A 23476-nucleotide genomic window follows, 5' to 3' on the forward strand; every position below is an offset into this window, starting at 1 on the left:
TTGAAAAAAAGGGGGTGGGCATGATCTGGCAGAGTGCTCTTAGCCCATAAAATCGGCCCCTCCTGCAGGCTAATGCAGCGTCGTGCCAGGGCACACCACCCCCTTGGCTGTGGGCCCTTTTATCACACACAACTTGCAGCCCCACATAGAAACAGCTGGCTGCAGCTGAGTGCTGGCTGCCTCCTTCAGGTAGGCACATGTTCTCTCCACTGCTCACTAGGTCTTTTTTTAGGCCTTTGCATTTGGAGGCAGGGGTGAGGAACCAGCAGCAGGAGCTCCCCTTGGCGTAGAGGTGGGGTCATGGCAGGACTTGCCTCCTTTTGTCCCTTGAAGCTGGACAGCATGCTATAAAATGACCAAACACAGCTGCAGCTTTGGCTTCCCTCTGCCTCCCTCTTTGCCTCTACAATATTGAGCTTGGTTACTAGTTACCCATAGGCTTAAATCAGGTTTTCACAGCTGGGATGTGGACCCAGAGAGAAAACAGCCTGCCTCAGTCTCAGGGCCCCCTGCTTCTACCCCTTGTCAAAGTTGTCAAGGTGCTGACCCCAGCAGAAATTGTCAAAGTGCTGACCCCAAGGTCATCCACCACCTCTCCACCCCTGGACAAATATCTGGTTCCTTCCAGACCTCCCGGAGGCATGGGTCATTTACCTTTTTTGTGGCTCCCAGTAGTTTAGAAAATAAATACCTTCCAAAACAGGATAAAAGAAATGACGGTATACATGAAATGTTTACATGAGCAAATTAATAGTTTTTTTTTAACTCAAATTGTAATGCAAAGTAATTGTGCTATTTGTAATGCAATTTTAGAGCTTTATAGAAAATATTCATTCCTAGCACCCTGCAGGAAGTGTGGTCCTGGAATGAAATGCAGGTTTAAAGATGTGTGATAATTATCATTTCCCAACCCTATCAGGACATCTCTGTGGCGCCTGTGTCAACACCTCCTTTGGGGATAATATCCAAAGCTTAAATCAAGGTCCTGGTTCCTGCGGCTGCCCATAGGAAAGGGGTTTCTGAAGCTCAAAGGAGAATTAAGGTTTTCCCAGGGAAGTGAGTCAGAAGCCCCACCAGAGGACTGAGACTAGGGAGCGGGGCTTGAGGTAGGCAGGACCTCACCTCCATTAGGCTGCTTGGGTTTGGTCTCTCCAGCCTAGCAAATTCCACAGCTCACTATTCCGGGCCCAGGAGACGAGTCTCAGAACTCAGGAGCCAGATGTTCCTGCCTCCCTCTGGATGCCACTTCATTCACTGGCAAATGAGTGCTGCTGCCTCCTGGTTCTGGACTCTGGGGATTTGGAAGAGGAATTCAGAAAGTGGGAGAAGAGGTGAGGAAAATGATATGACCCCCATCTTTGTATCCAAGTGTGATGTCTATTATAATTTACTTCCTCCCCTCTGATGTCCTTTAGGACTTTAGTGCTGAATTTAGAAGGTGCTGGGAACAATGAAGGGCCTGTGCCTCTGCCTTCCTATTCCTCCTTCCAAAAACAGACATTGGCTCTTGTGTGTGGGAAGATTCTAATCACTGAAACCTTCCTCTCCATCCCTCCTTCCTGCACCCATCACCACTGAATTGCAGTCTGGGGGAAGTTAAGCTGAATTTCCTAGATTAACTTGTCTGCCCTTGCACCTCCTGGGACTTTCATCCAAGCTTGTGTGATGTGTGTAATCCTCCCCAAGGATCTTGGTATCAACAAAGACAGCTTGAGGGTCACCAAGAAGCTTGGAACTTTCCTCTTTTAAGTATGTTGCATTTGGGGCTAAGATTGAGGCCAAATTGAAGGAGATGCTGAAGGAAGGAGCAGGTTTGCAGGCCAGGAGCCCCAGGGGAATAGATGGGGTGGAGGGACGGAGTATGCTCCAGATTGGCAGATTCTCCAGCCCTTTGGCTCAGTCCTGCATCTCTGTTTGCGGCTGGTATCGTTTGTTGTGTTCTTTTCAGGCGGGAGAGATTTCCACTCCCTTGGAGCTACAGAGGGCTACAAGTTTAGAACCCGCTCTGGACTTCAGAGTTTATCTCTCTCAAGTTCTTCGATCACCTTCTGTCTTTATTACAACCTTGGTCACCATCAAAGGCATATGCATGTCTGTTTTATCTGCTAGACTGTAAGGTACCAGAGGGTAGGGTGTCTGTCTAATTTGTCTTTATCTGCTCTCCCCATCCTAAAAGCTTAGCACAGTGTTTTTCAACACTAGGTGCTCAATAAGTAATTATAGAATTAAAGGTCACCACATAGATTTTAAGCTTTCTTCTCTCTTTCTCCAATATCTTTACTCAAGGAGAGATGGTAATACAGGGAAAACTGCCCTCCAGGTTTAGGTCCAAAAACTTTAACTTATACTCAACTATGTGAGCATTACCTGGTGCCAGAGGAAAGCATCTTCTCTAATCCCTGCTGCTGGTCCTTACCCCATCCTCTCTCTGCTGGTCATCATTCCCTCCTCCCCTTGGCTGCACAGCCCGTAAACTCAGTGCTGGCAGCATCCTCTCTGATTGCATCCCTTCCCTTAAAACCCCATCCTGGGGCTGGCTACTGGAGTGGAAACTGTCCAATTGACTTAATTCTGAGTTCACTGTCACGTTCAGAGAGCAGAATGGGCTTCACTGACTGTTTTTCTCTCTCGCATGACTGGGTCTGTGCCACTGATGACACTTGGCACTGCCCCTTCTCCGCCTGAAGGCGAGCAATACCAGAGTCACTATATATAAAATGCAGACACTAGACTTCTCAGGAGAAACAACAGTCCCACTCGGAGAGTCGACTTGGACCCAGCAGCTAACCTTCGGAGGCAGGGTAGCTCGGCACCCTTCCTCTGACCCAGCTTCTTGTGCCACAGGCTTCTTGCAAAGGACCAACAGCCTGGAAGAGAAGAGCCGACTTGTGAGCACCTTCAAGGAGAGGCAGTCCTCCAAGAACCTGCTCTCCTGTGAAAACAGTGACCGCGATGCCCGTTTCCGGCGCACCGAGACCGACTTCTCCAACCTGTTTGCTCGAGGTAGTCCTTCTCCCTCACCCTGGCCCTAGTGCTGTCCAGTAGGTTTCTTATTTGACTTTCTTTTTCCTGAAATTTTACTGCCTTTACCAAAAAAAGGAAACCGTGGTGGCATAGTGGTTAAGAGCTATGGCTGCTAATCAAAAGGTTAGCAGTTGGAATCTACCAGATGCTCCTTGGAAACCCTATGGGGCAGTTCTACTCTGTCCTATAGGGCCGTAGGGTCACTATGAGTCGGAATCAACTTGACAGCAATGGGTTTTGGTTTTTGGTTTTTACCAAAAAACGTCATTACTGTCTCTGAATCTTCATGAAACTGCTTTTTGGGAATTGGAATATAATCTACTCCCTTCATCCCAACTGCCCGAGCCCCCATTATTTTGGAAGTTGGGTGAGGGCAATCAATAAAATAGTCAACTTATTAGAACAGCCCCTCTAAAGACACTTGGCAATTAGTCAGTTGCAAAAGGACAAATATTGTATGAGACCACTATTATAAGAACTCGAGAAATAGTTTAAATAGAGAAGAAAATATTCTTTGATGGTTACGAGAGGGGGGAGCGAGGGAGGGAGGGAGGAAAAGGGGCATTCACTAATTAGTAGACAAGAACTAATTTAGGTAAAGGGAAGGACAGCACCCAATACAGAAGAGGTCAGCACAACTGGACTATACCAAAAGCAAAGAAGTTTCCTGAATAAACCAAACACTTCGAAGGCCAGTGTAGCAGGGGCGGGGGTTTGGGGACCATGGTTTCAGGGGACATCTAGGTCAATTGGCATAATAAAAACTATTAAGAAAACATTCTGCATCCCATTTTGGAGAGTGGCATCTGGGGTCTTAAACACTAGCAAGTGGCCATCTAAGATGCAACAATTGGTCTCAACCCACATCGAGCAAAGGAGAATGAAGAACACCAAACACACAAGGTAAGTATGAGCCCAGGAGTCAGAATGGGCCACATAAATCAAAGACTACATTAACCTGAGACCAGAAGAACTAGATGGTGCCCAGCCACAACCGATGAGTGCCATGACGGGGAGCACAACAGAGAATCCCTGAAGGAGCAGGAGAGCAGTGGGATGCAGACCCCAAATTCTAGTATAAAGACCAGACTTAGTGGTCTGACTGAGACTGGAGGGACCCCAGAGGTCATAGTCCCCAGACCTTTTGTTAGCCCAAGACAGGAACCATTCCCGAAGCCAGCTCTTCAGACAAGGAGTGGACTGGACTATAAGACAGAAAATGATACTGGTGAGGAGTGGGCTTCATGAATCAGGTAGACACATGAGACTATGTGGGGAGCTCCTGTCTGGAGGGGGGATGTGAAGGCCGAGGGGGACAGAAGCTGGCTAAATGAACACAGAAACACAGGGTGGAGAGAAGGAATGTGCTGTCTCAGTAGAGGGAGAGCAACTAGGAGAGCATAAAAAAAAAAAAAATTTTTTTTTTTTTTATAGGAGAGTATTTTTTTTTTATAGCAAGGTGTATATAAGGTCTTGTGTTGGAGACTGACTTGATTTGTAAACTTTTACTTAAAGCGCAATAAAAAAATTAAAAAAAAAGACACTTGCAGGGACAAATATGAGTCATAGAATCTCCGAATCTGAAGGAATATAAACAAATAAGAAATCCTGTGGTTCCCTTCATAACATTTATTCCTTCCACCCCAACCCCTTCCAAAAAAAGAACCATACTGTTGGGAGACATGTGAATGGGTCTCATAAATAAGGACTATCCTGAAATTCATTTTCCTTTGGGGGCTCTTTAACTGATTACTGCTGGCCCCTACAACACTGGTCTCGGGAGGTGTTTTACCCTTCTCCCTCCAACAGCTCAAAGGTAGACCCCCCCCCTTTCCATAGGGCCACAGAGGCCAAACCAGAACATTAAACAAGACTATTAAAAACTCAGAGATAATCCAGGGAATGGACACAGAGCACCATCTGTAGCCAGATAACCTGCTCTTGAGCTATGGCTGACATCAGCAACTGAGGCCACCTACAGCGTTCCTCCCTGGTTAGCTGCCCAGCATGACTCTGCCTAGCAGAGGCTGTAACCCCTGCAACACCAGATGATGCTCGGTCACTTCCAGATGTCCCAAAGTTCAGGCCCAAAAGGATGACGTCAAGAGAGAGGCAGGGATCCACCTTCCAGTTCTAATTTCCTGTCGGAGGATACCACAAAGGGCTACCCTCTTCAGGGGAGAACCCGGCCCCGACCCACAAAGGCTTTACCCTCTGATATCAACAGATCAAGCACATGATAACATCAAACCAAAAGCCCGATGTCTGAACCAGAGGAACAGAGACATGTCTTGTACCAGGGGAGCAAGACAGAAGACTCCTCCATCAGGATAGGTGCCCATCAGCCTGCAAAATGGACAGCTATAGTGGCAGGGAGCTCACAGCTTTTCAAAGCACAAAGGCTGTGAATCCCAGAAATTGTATGCAAAAATTTTATGTAAGTGCATATCTGCTTTTATCTGGGAGTATGGTACATCAGACTCTCCATGAGTGTGTGTGTGTGTGTGTGTGCGCACGCACATATATATCCTGAAATGAAATTCCACCTATAAAGATATCATGACTGATTTTAGGAATTTCTGGGCCAGGGAAATCCAGATATGAGTCAGGTAATAATCACTTGTTGGCTTTCCCCCCTCAGATCTGCTTCCAGCTAAGAACGGGGAGGAACAAACTGTGCAGTTTCTACTGGAGGTAGTGGACATACTGCTCAACTACGTCCGCAAGACATTTGACCGCTCCACCAAGGTGCTAGACTTTCATCACCCACACCAGTTGCTGGAAGGCATGGAGGGCTTCAACTTGGAGCTCTCCGACCACCCTGAGTCCCTGGAACAGATTCTGGTCGACTGCAGAGACACCCTGAAGTATGGGGTCCGCACAGGTAAGGGTGAGAGCCAAGTGGACCTGCAGTGGCACCCTTGCGCTCCACATGCAGATTGTGAGGGTATCAAACTCTTGTTAAAGGAGAAGCACAAGCCCTGCCCAAGGAAGGCAGCAGAGTGCTCCATGACCACAAGAATGACCTCGGGCAGAGATGATTGGTGAAAGTCCCCTGACTCTGGCAGAAACTTATTACCTTACCATTTATTATTGTAAAGGTAGATTAAGAAGATATAGATACATGTCAAGCTCTGTATAGAGTTGTTCATTCTTGGTTTTAGGCTGTTCACAACCTAAAGAGAGCAGAACAACCCATCCCCTACTTCTTTTCCTTTTCCCTTCTCCATTTACATGCCTATTTCATTCAATAAATCCTACCCTTGCCTCTCCCTGACACAGATTGGGCCCATTTCCCTCTCCTTCTATTGGCTAGCCCAAAAAGTCCACCCCTCTCCTTCACATTCTATTCCAGCCCCTGAAGTTTAGACACCCTGAATCACCGTATCCTATTTCCAACTGCCTTACTGTCTTCTTTTCATGTTACAGGAGCCCTCTCTATCCAGCAATTCTGGCCAAAGTCATTACTTTAAAGTTGTCTCAAGTTCAAATACGTTTTAGTTTTCCTGAGCTCTTGGACAGATGAATCTATAAGAGATGGCCGTCTGTGGCATAGTCACCACCACAAGGGGAGTCCCTGAGGCCACAGCTGGCAGCCGCCTCATTTTTCCTTCTCTCTATTCTTTCTTTCTTTCTCCCTCTCCTTTATATTTCTTCTCAATCTTCTTAGTCATTTGAAGATAAATTTAAGGCAAAAACCATGGAGGATAGTGATAGAGCTGAGTAAGGCTATTGGATGTCAAAAACAAAGTGTTGCAGTGAAATAATGAGGCTGGCAAAAAGGCATTTTGAAATAAAGAATCCCAATAACTTTGATCTGTAGCAGCACCACTGGGATAAATGTGATTTTACTGGGTAACAGCTTGGATGGATAAAACTCAATTGTATGTACAATGTCTGTGTTGTTTGGTTTTTAATGAAAAGCACTCTCATTAATTTAGTTACATCTCAGCTTCATCTGATGGCTTCCTTATTCCTGCTGGAGATCAAATAGTGTTATTTAGCTGGGTAGAAGAGTCAGAATTCCCATGTATGTTTTAGCTTGACTTGCTTTGGTCGAGTGTTTTTTATTTTGTGAGTTCTCTTTGCATACACTTTTGCAGAGAGATGGAGACCACACACTTTTATCATTAAACCCAGAATGTTGTCCTTCGAAGAAAAATATATGAATTTTTCATCATAGCATCTCATATTGTCTACATTACTGGAGCCCCTGGGTGGTGCAAATGGTTAACAAGCTCAGGTGCTAACCGAAAGGTTGGAGGTTCAAGCCCACCCATAGAGGCCTCAGATGAAATGCCTGGTGATCTACTTCTGAAAAATCAGTTATTGAAAACCCTATGGAGCACAGTTCTACTCTGACATGAATGGGGTCACCATGAGTCAGAATAAACTCAAAGACAATTGATTTTTTCATTGTCTATAAAATGAAAGTGTCTCATGGTCAGAGAAAGCATGGACTCTCATTAATCCAGTGTATGAGAATCAATGCATCTACCTAGCTGCCTATCTATCTGTCTATCTATTTATCTATCTTAATCTTCATCCACAAGAACTCTTTTTTTTTAAATTGTGCTTTAAGTGAAAGTTTACAAATCAAGTCAGTCTCTCATACAAAAATTTATACACACCTTGCTATATACTCCTAATTGCTCTCCTCCTAATGAGACAGCACACTCCTTGCCTCCACTCTCTCTTTTCCTGTCCATTCGGCTAGCTTCTGACCCCCTGCGCCCTCCCATCTTTCCTCCAGACAGGAGATGCCAACATAGTCTCATGTCTACTTGATCCAAGAAGTTCACTCTTCACAAGTATCATTTCTATCCCATTGTCCAGTCCAGTCCCTGTCTGAAGAGTTGGCTTTGGGAATGGTTCCTATGTTGGGCTAACCATGGCCACTGGGATCCTTCTAGTCTCAGTCAGACCATTAAGTCTGGTCTTTTTACTAGAATTTGGGGTCTGCATCCTACTGCTCTCCTGCTCCCTCAGGGGTTCTCTGTTGTGTTCCCTGTCACAGCAGTCATCAGTTATAGCTGGTCACCATCTAGTTCTTCTGGTCTCAGGCTGATATAGTCTCCGGTTTATGTGGCCCTTTCTGCACAAGAACTCTTAAAAAAAAAAAACCCAACCACAGTATCATTGTTGCACCTAAAAAAACTAAAATTTACATTACACTTAATATTATTAAATATTCACTCAGTGTTCAAATTTCCAACTGTCTCATGGATTTGATAAATATTTTGTTTTGTTATAATTTATTTGATCAGAATCCAAGTAAGTCCCTCACATTGCAGTTGGTTGATATGGCTCTTAATGGATTTCTCCATCTCTTTTTTTCTTGGAATTTATTTGTCAAAAAAGTTTATTTTTATAAAAAGCACTCCTTCTTTCTACCCCTACCTGACTTTAAGCCATGTCGCTGCTCAACTACCACTTCTATCATCTGTTATTTTCACTGAATATAAACCAAAAACCAAACCAAACCCGTTGCCGTCGAGTCAATTCCAACTCACAGCGCTCCTAAAGGACAGAGTAGAACTGCCCCATAGAGTTTCCAAGGAGCACCTGGTGGATTTGAACTGCCGACCTTTTGGTTAGCAACCATACCACTTAACCACTACGCCACCAGGGTTTCCTTATTGAATATAGAGAGTTGAAATTAAAATTTAAACTAGGTCATTTTTTTACTTGATAGAAATTCTGATATAAGATTTTGGGGATATAAGGTAGTACCTACCATAAGCTAAAAGTAAGGTTTTTGTGGACTTTGTGTCTCTTACATTTTAGCAGAGAAAGAGACAATGGTTTCATCTTGATTTGTGGGCATTTGTGTCTGTCTGTCCGTCTTTGTTCATCTTTTGTCTCTGCTATGCTACATAGTTTGGATACATTAGCAAGTCGTGTGACTGCATTTATTTATGGCGCAGTTCTGTCTTAAAATCAAATGTTTGTTGTTGAGTTTTAAAATGGGTAGATCACACAGAAATTTTAATGGATTTCGACAAAATTAGTTATGCTGCAGGAGATCTCATAGGTTCTGTTGGTACTGACCAAAGTAGAGTGAAATATGCTAGTTTGAACTATTTATTGCACATGAATCTCTGCAGTCTGGGCCCATACTTATGTTTACTGATTATCCTTCATTATTTAAACATAAAATTTATTATTCATTTTTGAGAACTCTTGAGATGTAGAGATTGGTGTATTCTGATATGAGTCATAAGTAGTCCAGATGTTTTGAACGGGTCCCCATCACATCTAGGAAAGAAGAGACATCCTCAGAGAGGGAGTTATTTCAGAGACAGAGGCAATTTCCACCGGAAACACAGCAGTCAGCATATCTTTCTAACACCAGTTCTCTGTCACATGCCTCTAGATAATCTATTGTGTTGACTCCTTCATGACAGCTGAGCCAAGCCTGCTGATGTGGAGTTGAGTTTTCCAGTGAATGCCAAGTTGGCCAAAACTTAGCAACAATCCTGAATTTTCTGAGAGCAAAGCCTTTTTATTCTATGGGTCACAAAAGGCTTTAGAGTTATATAGTAATAACAATTATTTCACCAACAACTCAGTGAGTGAAGAAGGTGGTGTCTGCCCCTGTTTCACAGAGGAGATTCCAGGTCATCTCAACAATAAATTAGTTTAACACTCAGCTGACTATATGTGGGGAAAACATACCCAGACTCGATGTCGTATTTGACTGGACTAACACAGAGACCCAGGGAATGATGCCATGTCCACAGCCTCAGCATCAAAGCTGGCACTGTCCCCAGACTTGGTTCGGTCCACAAATATACAAACCCTCTCTGAGGCCCGCAGCTTCTTCTTCATCAGCAAAAATTTGATTTGGGGATTGTCCTTGGGATGTTAAATGAAAGACTGAAACCAGTTTTATGGGGAAAAGCAGGACCATCACATTCTGATTTGTAATTAAAATAAGTATAAAAGGGGAGTTCATCTGGAAATCACCAAATAAGATACTGGAAAGCATGATTAGTTTTATGATATTAGATGTTTAAAAATCTTTATGCTTTAGAAACATACAGGTTCAGGGGCTATCATTAATGCTAGGGGTTGGTGTAGAGTGGGTTAACCTGCCTTCCTTCTCAAAGATCCTGGGGCCCCTGTACCAGACACATCATTGAGATGGAGGACCCATAAATGTGGCTCAGTGGGGCAGGCCTTTTGTTTTGAAGGTAGCTTGAAAATCAAGGTTTTCTTTTGATGCTTGCCTGTTATTTACCTCTCTAGGTCATCCTCGCTTTTTCAACCAGCTCTCCACTGGATTGGATATCATTGGCTTAGCGGGCGAATGGCTGACATCCACTGCCAATACCAATATGTAAGTCTCATGTAAGCATCCATGATGTATGGCTGTCGCTCATTGCTTTACAAGTCCAATACCAATGGTTTTGTAATAATTTTATTAAAGTTCCCCTGGTCATTTTTTTCTCTTAAAATCTTTTAGGTTTATCACAGTTCTGGTTTAAGAGTAGATGCTCAACACTTTTTGAACTGAATAACGCGACTTAATAATAGCGTGGTTATAAGAAATGATAGCTCTAGCTTTCAGAATTAAGTGTGAAATTTCATGTTAAAAAATTCCATGTCTCTTAATGGTGTGTCTAAAGAGTTAATGTTTTGGGATGTGATCTTGGTTCATTTTCCCATCCAAGTATATTGATCTTTATTATTTAGGTCATATTTCCTCCATAACTAAAGCTGCCAGAAAGCTATAAACCAATTTGACCAAATCAAGCTATTGCTTAACTAAAATTTCTGCAATAAAATTCAGCTGGTACATTATATATCCCTTTCAAAATAACTGTTTTTCTGAATTTGACGTTTTTTTCCCATACTCGTTTGTGTAGTCAAAGCCTTTGTTTCTAAGTTTTTGTAAATTTATATGAAATCGACTCTAAGCCCCTGAGGGGTGCAAGTATTACCTGGGTTTTAGCCACTGTGCAGAGGGCCGCAGTAGTTCAACGGTGACTTCTCAGTTTCCACGTGGGAGACCTGGGATTCCATTTCCAGCTAATACACCTCCTGTGCAGCCACCGGTCACCTGTCAGTGGAGGCTTGTGCGCTGCTCTGATGCTGAACAAGTTTCAGCGGAGCTTCTAGACTAAGACAAACCAAGAGAAAAGGCCTGGTGATCTACTTCCACAAGTCAGCCAGTGAAAACCCTACGGATCGCAATGGTCCGATTCTGCCATGCATGGGATCACCGTGAGTTGGAAGTGGACTCCATAGTAGTAACAACAACAATAGTTGCTTTGGAAATAGTCAGAAAATGCCTACCTGCTTTTTAAGTTTATGATATAATAGATTCAGAAAAGTGAATTTAGGTGAAAGTGTTGTATTATTTAAAATGAGAAATTCAGTTTGACATCACTAGAGAATGCAAGTTAATAACTTTATAAGTATTTTATATTTCTGGAACAAACTCCTCCCAGCCACAAAACCTAAAGGATATTTTAAAGTTATGTATTGATTTGTGTGTGTTCGAAAACTCTTTAGTGTGGTGTCTCTAAATGCTTACCCACATTCAGAACAGTTTCTGTTAATTAAGGATCCCTGCTTTGTTTGATGATTTAAAACAACAATGGCAAATTCTGAAAAGTAAATGTGACAAGTAAAGCCTCTAGTGCTAAAAGGCATAAAAGATTAAATTGATTGAAAGATGAAAATGGTTTTCATGCCTCCCTGCTTTAAGTCATGGTTAACTTCACGGAGTGTCCATGTTGGATCACTGAGCCTCCCAAAGTCAGAGAGAATTTCAGGTCAAAGATACAATTGCTTTTTTGGTCTCCTCAAACAAAAAGCACTCCTTTGTGGTCTTTACAGTATTAAGATTTGTAAGATTAAAATGTTGTCAGCAAGCACAGACATCATAATACACTAATTCTAACTTGAGGAAAAAAATGCTAATGCTTAATTATAGCATCTAACACTAAGAAGCAATTTTAATTAGAAAGTGTTTTTTGTTTTTTTTTTTTTAACTCAACCACTTAGAAAATAGATGAGAAAAACAGAGTAAAAAGTATATATACATTAAGGCCCAAGTACCCATGTTAGCACAGGCACAGAATTCACCCATTGCCTGTAAGTGTGTATTCTGTGGACCTCTTCGAAGCTATTTCCTAATATATATAGCCAATCTCAAAGCAAATAAAAGGAACTCACCCCTTTGAAACATTTATGACCCAATACCCTCCTAAAAGACTTTTGTTCAACCAGAAAGGTCCCACAAATTTTCCCTTTTGTATGTGTCCATAAAATCAAAGTCTCTTACTCTTCTCTTGCCTCAGCTGAGCCATGAAACACTAAAATATGTCCCAGCCATCTGAGGTCAAGGCCACTCCAACTAAATGGCACATAGTACCTGCAGCTGTACTGAACAGTGGATATTTATAAAATATCATCCGATTCCAACAGATCGATAGAGAAGGTTATTTAAAATAGTGAAATAGTTTCTGTCAATTCCAGAGATAAGCCATTGTCTGAAGAAGTAATAACTATTATCTAGAAATTGTTCTAAGCCAGATCTCCTGGAAGATCATGAAACGTGGCAGCACTGTCAGGAGCTTATGCAGAAGTTTGCTCCCGTGTGACATTTACTTCTCCAACTGGAAACAGTGTTCACAAGAAACCTAGGAAAGAATGAGAAAAGAACCTTTGACAGAGGATTTAATTAGTGATATACTCATTTTGGGGCCTCCACTATCATTGAATTTTGGTGGCACTGGTATTACAGCATAATAACTATATTCCTAGTATAGTGTTTCAAAAAGAACTAATATCCAAAACGAAGTGACGAATGTTAAGGTTAGACTGTTAGAATAGAAAGGGCATTTATGTTATTGCTTTTATGCCTGCCTGTGCTTACAGATTTGAGATATACTCTTCCAAGCAAGGGCCCAGTGAAGATCCAAGGAAAACTTCACAAGTGTGTAGTTGTCCATGGTGTGTACAGAAATTTTCTTTCAAAACAGGGCTACCAAGCACAATTGTGCAGGCTGAGCAATGTCCAGCTGTAAGAACAGCCTGCCCTCAGACACCTGATAACAATACGTAATCATATTGGCAAGATCTGTCATGGCTCTTGTGTGATGAGGTTGTGATTTCAAGCATCTAGTGCTTTATTTTTGCAGAAATTACACAGGAAAATTTTTCTATGGGAGATATCAGTCATATTATACTCTAGGCAGGTTGTTAGAGAGGAACTTGAAGTAAGCAGTTCTCATTTGTCATAGAAAAGTGACTGTGACATAAAGAACTTAGAATTCTGACTCTGAAACATACTGTGATATCTTAAATCACTGAATTTCTCTGGACTGCAGCTTCTTCATCAGGAAAATGAGGGGTAATCATACCCATACTGCAGAGTTGTTCTGAAGACAAAAATGACTGCAGTCTTAAATGCCTAGTGTATACAAGCTGCAGTGATGCACCCAGGAAAAATAGCCACGCTATAGGTCACCATAGCTATTCAAGGCCCCTTCCCTTCAGTTCCAGACTCTTTCCATTCTATCTCTTATCATCCCTGGACACCAGGGGGCACCCACTAAGTTGTCCTCAGGTGTGCTATCCTTTAAGACTGCCTGCCAGCATCTGTAAAGAGGAAGTCAAAGAGAAGTATCAAAATAACATAGATTATTTCTTTGTCTCCTTAAAGGAATTCCCAGTTTGCCAGTCACCAAGAATCCAGGTTCTTCATGCCTTTCTTACCCATATTGTACTATGTCGTTCTCATCCTCAAAGTCTCCTCATGGTCCATGCTGGTTGCTGAAGTTCTAGCCATTATGTATCTGTTCCAGAACTCAGGAAGGAGGGAGGGAGGCAGACAGGAAGGAACCAAGCAAGAAAGGAAAAGCAAAAAGAAGACACAATCCTTTCTGAGAAGCCTTCTCAGAAGTTCCACACATTTCCCATAATATCTTTTTAGCCACAACTTAGTCCTGTGGCCACATAGGGAGGCTATAAAAATGTACTCTTTGATCAGGGTAAATTACAGCCCTAAATAAAATTTGAGTCTGCTGTTAGAAGGAAGGGAAAGTTGGTATTGGGTAGCAACCAGCAACTATGCTACAGGAGAACCACAGCTTCCTGACAATAATTTGCCTTAGTTCTGAGTGAACACCACTGTGAAGGTGAGTTGAACCACTAAAAAAGGGCTGACTCACTGCCCTGTTCAGAATATAGAAGGGCTCAGAACTCTCCTTTTGTGTCACTCCGTGGATGTCACCATCCTACTGTTTTAAATCCTTACTTCCAATCCCATGTTCTTACACTTCAATGCAGAGCTTTTTGCAAGTTTAGTTTCCTGTTCTCTGATTCTGAAATGTAATCTTGTATTCTGATTTTGGCATCCAACCAACCTCTTATGCATCTATATTTGACCTCTGACCTCTTGACTTCATCTGCTTTCATCTGTCATGTAGGAAAAGGGTTCCCAATATGGGGACCAGATTGTAAGAGGAGAACCTCGTGCAATTACATATAAAATGATGTGCATATTCTCATTTTCTTCCTGGAAAGACAGATCATAGCTTTCCTATGATTCTATTGTGACCCCAATAAAATTAAGAACCACTGCTCTGGGAGATCTTCAAGGCCCTCTATGAGTTTTAGGGGCAGGCAGACTCCCTGATTGTAAACACAGCCCAGCATGGCAAGGCAGGGCCAGAGGAAGTTTCAGGAACATCCCATTTGTCAGGCCTGGTTTAGGAGCAATAGTCATGGATCAATCTACCAGCTTCCAGGAGACAATGTCAGGACTAAGACCATGAGTCAGGATAAGCCAATGTTAACTGTGAGATAACTAGTCTTTAGGCCCAGGCAGGGACTGCCTAACAGTATGCAGCCAGGGCCTCAAACCGGTTCATTCAGGTTGGAACCCCTGCTGAGAATCTGCATTTCAAACAAGTTCCTTGTTAGGGACCAGTTCTGAGAACCACTGTTGTGTTGTTGTTAGGTGCTCTCGAGTTGATTCTGATTCATAGTAACTCTATAGGACAGAGTAGAACTGCCCCACAGGGTTTCCAAGGAGCGGCTAGTGGATTTGAAGAGTCAACTCTTTGGTTAGCAGCTAAGCTCTTAACCACTGCACCACCAGCCCCACTAGTAGAACAGCGGTTCTCAAGATTTATCATATATAAGAATCACCTGGGGATCTTGTTAAAATGTAGATTCTGATTCAGTATATCTGGAGCAGAAATGCAAATTCTCAGCAGAGGTTTGAACAGGAATGAACTGGTTTGAAGCCCTAGCAGTTAAGGCCAAGAAGCAGATACTGGATTCATCCTAGCAAGCTCCCTCCTCAAAGTTGTGAAAGGTGCGGTAATTATACATCTTTGTCTCTTTGGTACTTAAGATGTCACCTGGCAGAGAGCAGTAATTCAATAAGTATTTGTTGAACAGAACTGAAAGGAAGGTTTAGGAATTGAGTACCTGCATAGATAAAGAAGTGGAAATAGATAAGATAGTCTCATGATCTAACTCTCTAAAGTCTTTCTCCTAGTCCTGAGAGTCATGGCCATGCTCCTAGTACTTAGGTAAGAAGACTAATTCATGCAAAACTGGGGCCTAAAATTATTCAAATCATGAAGCACAGAGCTGGGACAATTAATCCCTTGCCTTCAGTCCCATCCCTTATCCTTTTCCTATATGATTCCTGCCTGGCCATCTAACACTGACTTCAAGTTCAACTTTCATCCAGTCCTTGATAAGGCCCTGATATTATGGTGTATGACTCCATTTTACCCTTGTCTTACCTCCATGACAACTCCAGAGAACCTTCTTATTTTGTATTTTGAGATCCTAGCACACATACTGCTGCCAGTACCTCAGCATGCAAACATTTTTTGCCATTAGAACATGTTTTCCGAAAGTCAGGTGGAACCATTGATAACACATTTGTTCAAGTATGGTTAGAAGCACATCATGAGTTTGCCTCTTGGTCCACTCAGCGGCACAGGCTAAACCAGGAATCCTTCTCTTCTTCTTCCTTTATCAGGCCATCAGACATGAGGGAGTGTTGGTTGCTACGGTGATGGGGCTCAGAGCAGAACCAAAGCATGATTGTGACCTCCAGAGGTGATGGTAATTGAACACATGATTTCCAGGGGTCTTCCTTCTAAATTTCCAGGGGTCTTCCAAGGAAAGTGGACATACTCTTTTTGGAAACAAAATTCTTCTATGAACAGACAAACCCTGAGGATCCTCCAGAACCTTTTTGTCCTTTTCTGCAACCATGTGATTAATTGCTTTTTCTCCATGATTAAAAATTAGTAGCTTCACCTGTGTCTTATATACAACAATCGTTATCTCATCCTTGCAAATAGCTTTTCTAAATCACTAAGCCAACAAGAATTCCCATTAGTGCTCAGCACTGGCATTCAGCCCAAACATTATAACCAACGATAAAGTCCCCCCATATCACTTGGCTGAGTCAATCTAGGCATCCTTCTTCAGCAAGGAAGGTCTGAGCCCAGCCACAGGCCAAGCAAAAGAAGAAAGACAAAGAGCCTCAGAGCTTAATAAATAGATTTTTTGTTTTCTGGCTTAATTTTCTGTGGATGGACCTTCCTTGATTTCTCTCAGGCCCTATGCTTGGTGCCACATTCTTGTTTCAATGACTAGGCTTCCAGACTGTGCCTAGGTTTTGAATTACTTTTAGAAGAGCATGGCTTGCTACTTTTTAAATCATTTGGTTAGAAGACAAAAGTAACCTACCAGGATATCTGATGCCCATAGTTAGCTGTGTATGCCAGTTGACTATCTTCTTGTTATTTATAATTGGTAATTAGAAAATCATCAATTATAATTATTCTTGACAGATATTGACTTCAGAGAGTTATAGAAACATAGTTTTCCTTGGGAATGGTCAGTATAAAAACCATGTAGATAATTATATTGAGCTCTTTAAATCCTGGGTCAGTTTTTCCAAGTATCTTCTCAGTTAGCTTTCAGATATTTGCATTATTTTTAAAAGGTAGACTTTGGCTCTGGGTTTGTAGATTCTACAAGTGTGAAATTGGTAGTCAGTAAAAGAAAAAAAAAGTTGCCATCCAATTTTATGTAGAATTTAGAATACATTTTCCTATTGATACTTGCATCATGCTGCAATCTTACATGTAAAAGGGGCCCAGAAAAGTCATTGTCTTTCATTCTGTTTTTCTGGGAGGACCACACCCAAGCCATCCCATTCAGATAAGAACGCATTTTGTTGCTGAAGAATCACAGAGCAGGGACTTTTACCACCTCTCTTGGTAACCCAGGCTGGTTTCTTATATTTTATGATTGGTGACTTAATGTATTTTCAGGGAATAAATTGTTTTAGTGGTTTTGAACATATTTTTTTTAAAGCTCAGGTACAAGTACTAAACTAATCATCTGTGTACCCAAAATAAGTAATTTGTCTTCTTTATTTTCATCCTTTTTTTCACCACCTTTCCAGGTTTACATATGAAATTGCACCAGTGTTTGTCCTCATGGAGCAAATAACGCTTAAGAAGATGAGAGAGATAGTCGGATGGACAAATAAAGATGGTGATGGAATATTTTCTCCTGGTACGTTTCTCTTTGCTTCCCCCTAATGCTCTCAAATATGGATTCTTGGGATCCTTGAAAACATTAAACACAGAATGGGTTTGTAGAAGAATAATGACCTTGAAAAAAATTTCTTTTGATTCTCCTGCCTTCCTATCTTTGTCAGGATGAAGACTAGCAAGAATGCTACATTCTATGTGTACTCGCTAACAAAGGCTGTGCCTAACCCTGTTCAAACTGAGAAAGGCTGTGTTTGAACCATGCTAAACAACTCTGTTCTATCAAAAGCAGTTTGGCTAAGCTGGGGATCAGTGAATCAGGATGATCAGTTGACTGATACATCTCAGCAAAAATAGTATATCTACTTTGAATCTCTAGTCCCTTGTAGACACAAAGAGAATCTTTAAAACAAGGGCAGATATTCTTGGAGGTAGGGAAGGCTATCTATGGCGTCAAGGACAGTGTAAGTGTGTACAAAGAGAAGAAATAAGAATTGCAATTTTCCAGGCAATTTAAGCAGACCATTGATTTGTCTGTTTAATAATCAGGTAATGGATGCAAAAGTGACTAGTGCCGGTTGGCCAGACATACTGAGATAGTTACTTCAGTTCTCTTTTTGCCTTCATTTAGGTAAACGCAAGTTTGTTTTTATTTTGATAAACTTAGAACTCTCCTAAATGTCTCAGTAACTCAGTTGGGCTGCTCTTGGAGGAGAGCACCTAGGCAGGTAACGAAGCAATGTCATCTTTTCCTTCTGTAGGCTCTATTACTCTCTCTTTCACTGTCTCTCTGACTCAAGGAACAGATTCATCTTTGTTCAGTAAATAGATGGAGCAGAAAGTGGAAGCACAAAGATTGTTACTCACCCATCTTTTTGCAGCCACTGCCACTGCTACATCTTATATTTCTGTCTAGGCTTCAGGCGGGAAGGGCACTGGAATACCTGAATCACCTCCAGCCAAATTCCCTAGATGCTATTGATAATGAATGTTACTACTAGTTTTCCCAGGGCAAACGGTCCAGAGGAAAGCTCCAGCAATAGAGCAGCCAGCAAAACCTATCAGGATAGTATCCTTTCCCTTCCTGACCTCCCTTGTTTCTTGAGTTTCAGGCTCAGCCTTTTGTTTTTAGAAAGAATAACGAAAGAACCACAATGCCTCCCAATGTGTTTGTCTGCTTGCCACTAGGGGGAGCCATATCCAACATGTACAGCATCATGGCTGCTCGCTACAAGTACTTCCCAGAAATCAAGACAAAGGGTATGGCTGCTGTGCCCAAACTAGTCCTTTTCACCTCAGAACACGTGAGTTGGGGGCTCCCACACATGAACTGTATTTTTTTCCAAGGGATTATCTAACTTCCAACCTCAAGCCTCTGTTTATTGCAGAGTCACTATTCCATAAAGAAGGCTGGGTCTGCACTTGGCTTTGGAACGGACAATGTGATTTTGATAAAGTGCAATGAAAGGTAGGCAGGGGAGAGTGAATATTAGGCTCTTGATATATTAAATGTGTTCATCTGTTAAATTTGTTTTATTGTGCTTAAGGACTGGCTCAGTACAGTGTGCCAAGCTGCTAATGGTCTGTTGAAAATATCGGATTAAATTACTTTTTTGCTGCTGATGAAGTTTTTTTCATGTGCAATCTCATTGATTCTTCATTTTGATTTCTCTCCTTTTTCAATGATTACAGGGGGAAGATAATTCCAACTGATTTAGAAGCAAAAATTATTGAAGCCAAGCAAAAGGTATGTAATTTATGGTACATCTAAACTCTGGTGAATGCAGAATTTTAAAAATACTTTCTGCCCAGGACAATAAAAGCCTTGGATAATATAAGAGATAATCTTATTGTGTTTCTAAAATTCTGTTCTCAGATATTTTCTTAGTTCTAGCTTGTGAGATGCTTTGGCTTTAAATCTGTGTTCCACAATATCAATTTTTTTTTTAAATGAAAAATTCAGTCATTAAGCCATTCGTCCTATCTTCATTGTGCTAAAGGATTAATCTGATGTTCTTAAATAAATCATCTACCTGAGCATCTTGAAGATACAGCTTAATTGAGCTTTTCACTTTCTTTTAACAAATACCATTTTAGCTTAGGATTCTGTTTAGCAAAGATCTCCCATGGCCTGGCAGGTGGTCATGATATTTAGCAAATCCAGCCTTAACAAATTCTATTAAACTGAATGCTTCGAAGGCCAGCCTAGCAGGGGCAGGGGTCTGGGGACCATGGTTTCAGGGGACATCTAAGTCAATTGGCATAATAAAATCTATTAAGAAAACATTCTGCATCCCACTTTGAAGAGCGGTGTCTGGGGTCTTAAACGCTAGCAAGCAGACATCTAAAATGCATCATTTGGTCTCAACCCACCTGGATCAAAGGAGAATGAAGAACACCAAGGACACAAGGTGATTATGAGCCCAAGAGACAGAAAGGGGCACATGAACCAGCGACTACATCATCCTGAGGCCAGAAGAACTAGATGGTGCCCAGCTACAACTGATGACTGCCCTGACAGGGAACACAACAGAGAACCCCTGAGGGAGCAGGAGAGCAGTGGGATGCAGACCCCAAATTCTCAAAAAAAAGACCAGACTTAATGGTCTGACTGAGACTAGAAGGACCCCAGTGGTCATGGCCCCCAGACCTTCTGTTGGCCCAGGAAAGGAACCATTCCTGAAGCCAACTCTTCAGACATGGTTTGGACTGGACAATGGGTTGGAGAGGGATGCTGGTGAGGAGTGAGCTTCTTGGATCAGGTGGACACTTGAGACTATGTTGGCATCTCCTGCCTGGAGGGGAGATGAGAAGGTGGAGGGGGTTAGAAGCTGGCGAAATGAACACAAAAAGAGAGAGTGGAGGGAGAGAGCGGGCTGTCGCATTCAGAGGAGAGTAATTGGGAGTATGTAGCAAGGTGTATGTGGGTTTTTGTGTGACAGACTGACTTGATTTGTAAACTTTCACTTAAAGCACAATAAAAACTATTTAAAAAAAATAAAATAATTAAAAAAAAGAAGTGTCATAGAACAGATGTATCCACAAGTCACTGTCAGACAGATGTCAGGCCATATACCAAGCACATTATTGTTTTGGTTCTGTTCTTGTACCTCCTCTAACTGTAGTTGTTTGCTGGGGTCTCTGTAGAGGAGATGGATGGAAATGTTGCTAGAACTGGGCAAGGGGTAGAAGTGTAGCTGAGCTTCAAAAAAGCCTAGGACTTAGAAATTGTTCCTAACCTGTCTTAACTCTATTATCCCACTTCCTCATTTCCTTTCTTCATGTCAGATGTTACTGTGTCCACTGTTAGTGAGTTTTTCAGCTTCCATAATGCATGAACCTGTCTTAAATAGCCAAACAATGCTTCAGAATAATTATTGTATCAATAAACTTAGAACAACACAGCTTCTAAAATGAATAACATCCAGATAATATTCAGAAATACCTGCCTATCACTCTAGACACTATTACTCTTTCCTGATTTGTTTCTCTCACGGAACTTATCACTATCAGAAATACCGTATATTTTGTTTATTTAATGTTGCTTATTGTTTGCCACCCCCCACTAGAATGTAAACCCCATGAGGACAGAAATTTTCATTTGTCGTGCCCATGGCTGTATCCCCAGCATCTACAACAGGGCTTGGCCTATTAAAGTCACTCAAAAAGTATTGTTGAATGAATAAACTAACTAATGAATACTACCAGATATAGGATATAATGCAACTGCAGCTTAGTTGACCTGTGTTAGAAGTAAATGCTACCAAAATTCTTCTACTACATATGGAAATGAGGAAATAAGAAAGGTTAAAAAGTCTAATCAGCCCGTCTCTCTTACCTTGTAGGGGTACATTCCTCTTTATGTCAATGCGACTGCTGGCACAACTGTTTATGGAGCTTTTGATCCGATACAGGATATTGCAGATATATGTGAGAAATATAACCTTTGGCTGCATGTTGATGTAAGTGCTATAACTCACAGAGCTGCCCAGGCTTTTCGGGGGTGGAAGTAGCTCTGTTTTATGGTTTGCCTCAAGCATCTCCCAATGCCCCAGCTGGCCTTGTCTCCACACCAAATTAGCTCCAGCTCTTGTCTGGCCCCCAGCTAGCCATTCATGACTGGCACATACCACAGGCCTGGTACAAACTCTGGGGCTCACATGGTTCCTTACTGGCCAATTGCTGTCTTCTGTGGTTCATCCAAGAATATGGTCTGGATCAGGTAACAACAGCTGCGGAGTGAAATATAGATTTCAAGGGGAAAAAATATAAGATGGAGCGTATACAAAGTGTGAATGTGAATGCTTGTCTACTTGCCTTCAGTTCAGTCGTCCATTAGACTTTTCTAAAAAATTGCATGTCTGGTACGTACGGGAAAAATCAGGCAGTATATGGAAGGTATTCTCAATGAAGAGATTTAGCCTCAAATTTTCCCAGGAACACAAAAGTTTTTCGCACGTATGACTGGGTGTATTTTTTCTTTTCTTTCTTTTTTTGTCTTTCTCCTTTCTCATATGGATTTAACTTCCCACAGCTGGACATGGGATGATCTGTCCTGCTATTGAACAAATGACTTACAAAGACTGTTCTTGTGTCACGAGACATCCCAAGCTATTCAGTAAACACGCTGCATGGTACCCACAAAAATGCCTTGCTCTCCTGTCAGTCATGAGACCTCCAAGCCCAGGAGGGGCTGTGTTCTGATATTTTTAGGATTCTACCCCAGGAAGAGTCAGATGTTAGCCTCCAGTTCTTTGGTAGCTTCCAGAGCTACCCCAGGGGCTCATCTGAGTGTCCCTGGCATTCCATGGTATTTTGGGCCTCTGGGTGTTGGCTTCAAAGGGTCAGACCTGATTTACCTGTATCAGTCACATAGCTATTCTGACACTAACCTGGAGGAACTTTTGAAAAAGAAACGACATGGATGAGTAATTACAACTGCCACTGGTTGAACAATCAATCAGTGTGGGTTCATTTTGTCAGAGGAACTTTCACATTCTCTTACATTTTACATACCTTTTACATTCTCTCTCATGTTTTACTAGAGGTGTAGAGTGACTGGTTTTAGATTCTTAAGTGTCGCCGCTCCCCTCCCTCTTCTTTCTCTGTCCTTACAGGCTGCCTGGGGCGGAGGGCTGCTCATGTCCAGGAAGCATCGCCATAAACTCAGTGGCATAGAAAGGTACAGGCTAGAGTTTGCTTGGCCTCCTCCCATTCAGAACATGCAACCTGCTGTGATGCTGAGCTCTGGGGTGTCGGCCTGCACCTCCTCTTGCCCTGATTCCCATCATCTTATTTAGATCTGACTAATCTCAACAGCCGCTCCTTGGAAGCTCTATGGGGCAGTTCTACTCTGTCTTATAGGGTCACTATGAGTTGGAATCAACTCGACGGCAACAGGTTTTTAAAATCTCAACAGGCATTTATTGAGCGCTTATTGTATGCTTATTGTTGTTGTTAGCAGCTATGGAGTTAACCACAGACTCATGGCAACCCCGTGCACAACCGAACAAAATGCTGCCCCATCCTGTGCCATCCCCATGATCAGTAGTGGATCAGACTGCTGTGAACCATATTGTTTTCACTGGCAGATTTTTGGAAGTAGATCTCCAGGCCTTTCTTCCTAGTCTGTCTTAATTGGGAAGCTCTGCTGAAACCTGTTCAGCAACATACAAGCCCCCACTGATAAGGGTGGACCCCAGGGTGGTGGCTGCTCATGAGGAACACTGGCTGGAATTGAGCCCAGGTCTTCCGCATGAAAGGCAAGAATTCTATCAATGAACATGATTTGATTTCCCAATTAATTCACGATTTAGAAGGAGAGAAAGACAAGTAAACAAATAGTTGCAACACCATGTGATAAGACTAACAATAGATTTAATTGCAAGGCGCCCAGGTAG

General features: G+C 42.1%; 1 protein-coding gene across 2 annotated transcripts in view; it reads left to right on the top strand.

Moving 5' to 3' along the window:
* Nucleotides 1–23476, top strand: part of GAD1 (glutamate decarboxylase 1) — a 41030-nt gene that overhangs the window by 7153 nt on the left and 10401 nt on the right. Inside the window, exons 3-11 of one of the 2 annotated variants that reach the window (XM_049888985.1) lie at nucleotides 2845–3003; nucleotides 5666–5908; nucleotides 10276–10366; nucleotides 17486–17598; nucleotides 18765–18880; nucleotides 18965–19044; nucleotides 19269–19323; nucleotides 21422–21538; nucleotides 22694–22758. In XM_049888985.1, the coding sequence (XP_049744942.1) occupies nucleotides 2845–3003; nucleotides 5666–5908; nucleotides 10276–10366; nucleotides 17486–17598; nucleotides 18765–18880; nucleotides 18965–19044; nucleotides 19269–19323; nucleotides 21422–21538; nucleotides 22694–22758 (1039 nt within the window). Of the gene's footprint in view, nucleotides 1–2844; nucleotides 3004–5665; nucleotides 5909–10275; nucleotides 10367–16042; nucleotides 16080–17485; nucleotides 17599–18764; nucleotides 18881–18964; nucleotides 19045–19268; nucleotides 19324–21421; nucleotides 21539–22693; nucleotides 22759–23476 lie in introns of those variants that run through there. The other variant, XM_049888986.1, reaches the window with a different exon arrangement.

The sequence above is a fragment of the Elephas maximus genome, chromosome 6, assembly GCF_024166365.1.
Source record: "Elephas maximus indicus isolate mEleMax1 chromosome 6, mEleMax1 primary haplotype, whole genome shotgun sequence".
Taxonomy (NCBI): Eukaryota; Metazoa; Chordata; class Mammalia; order Proboscidea; family Elephantidae; genus Elephas; species Elephas maximus.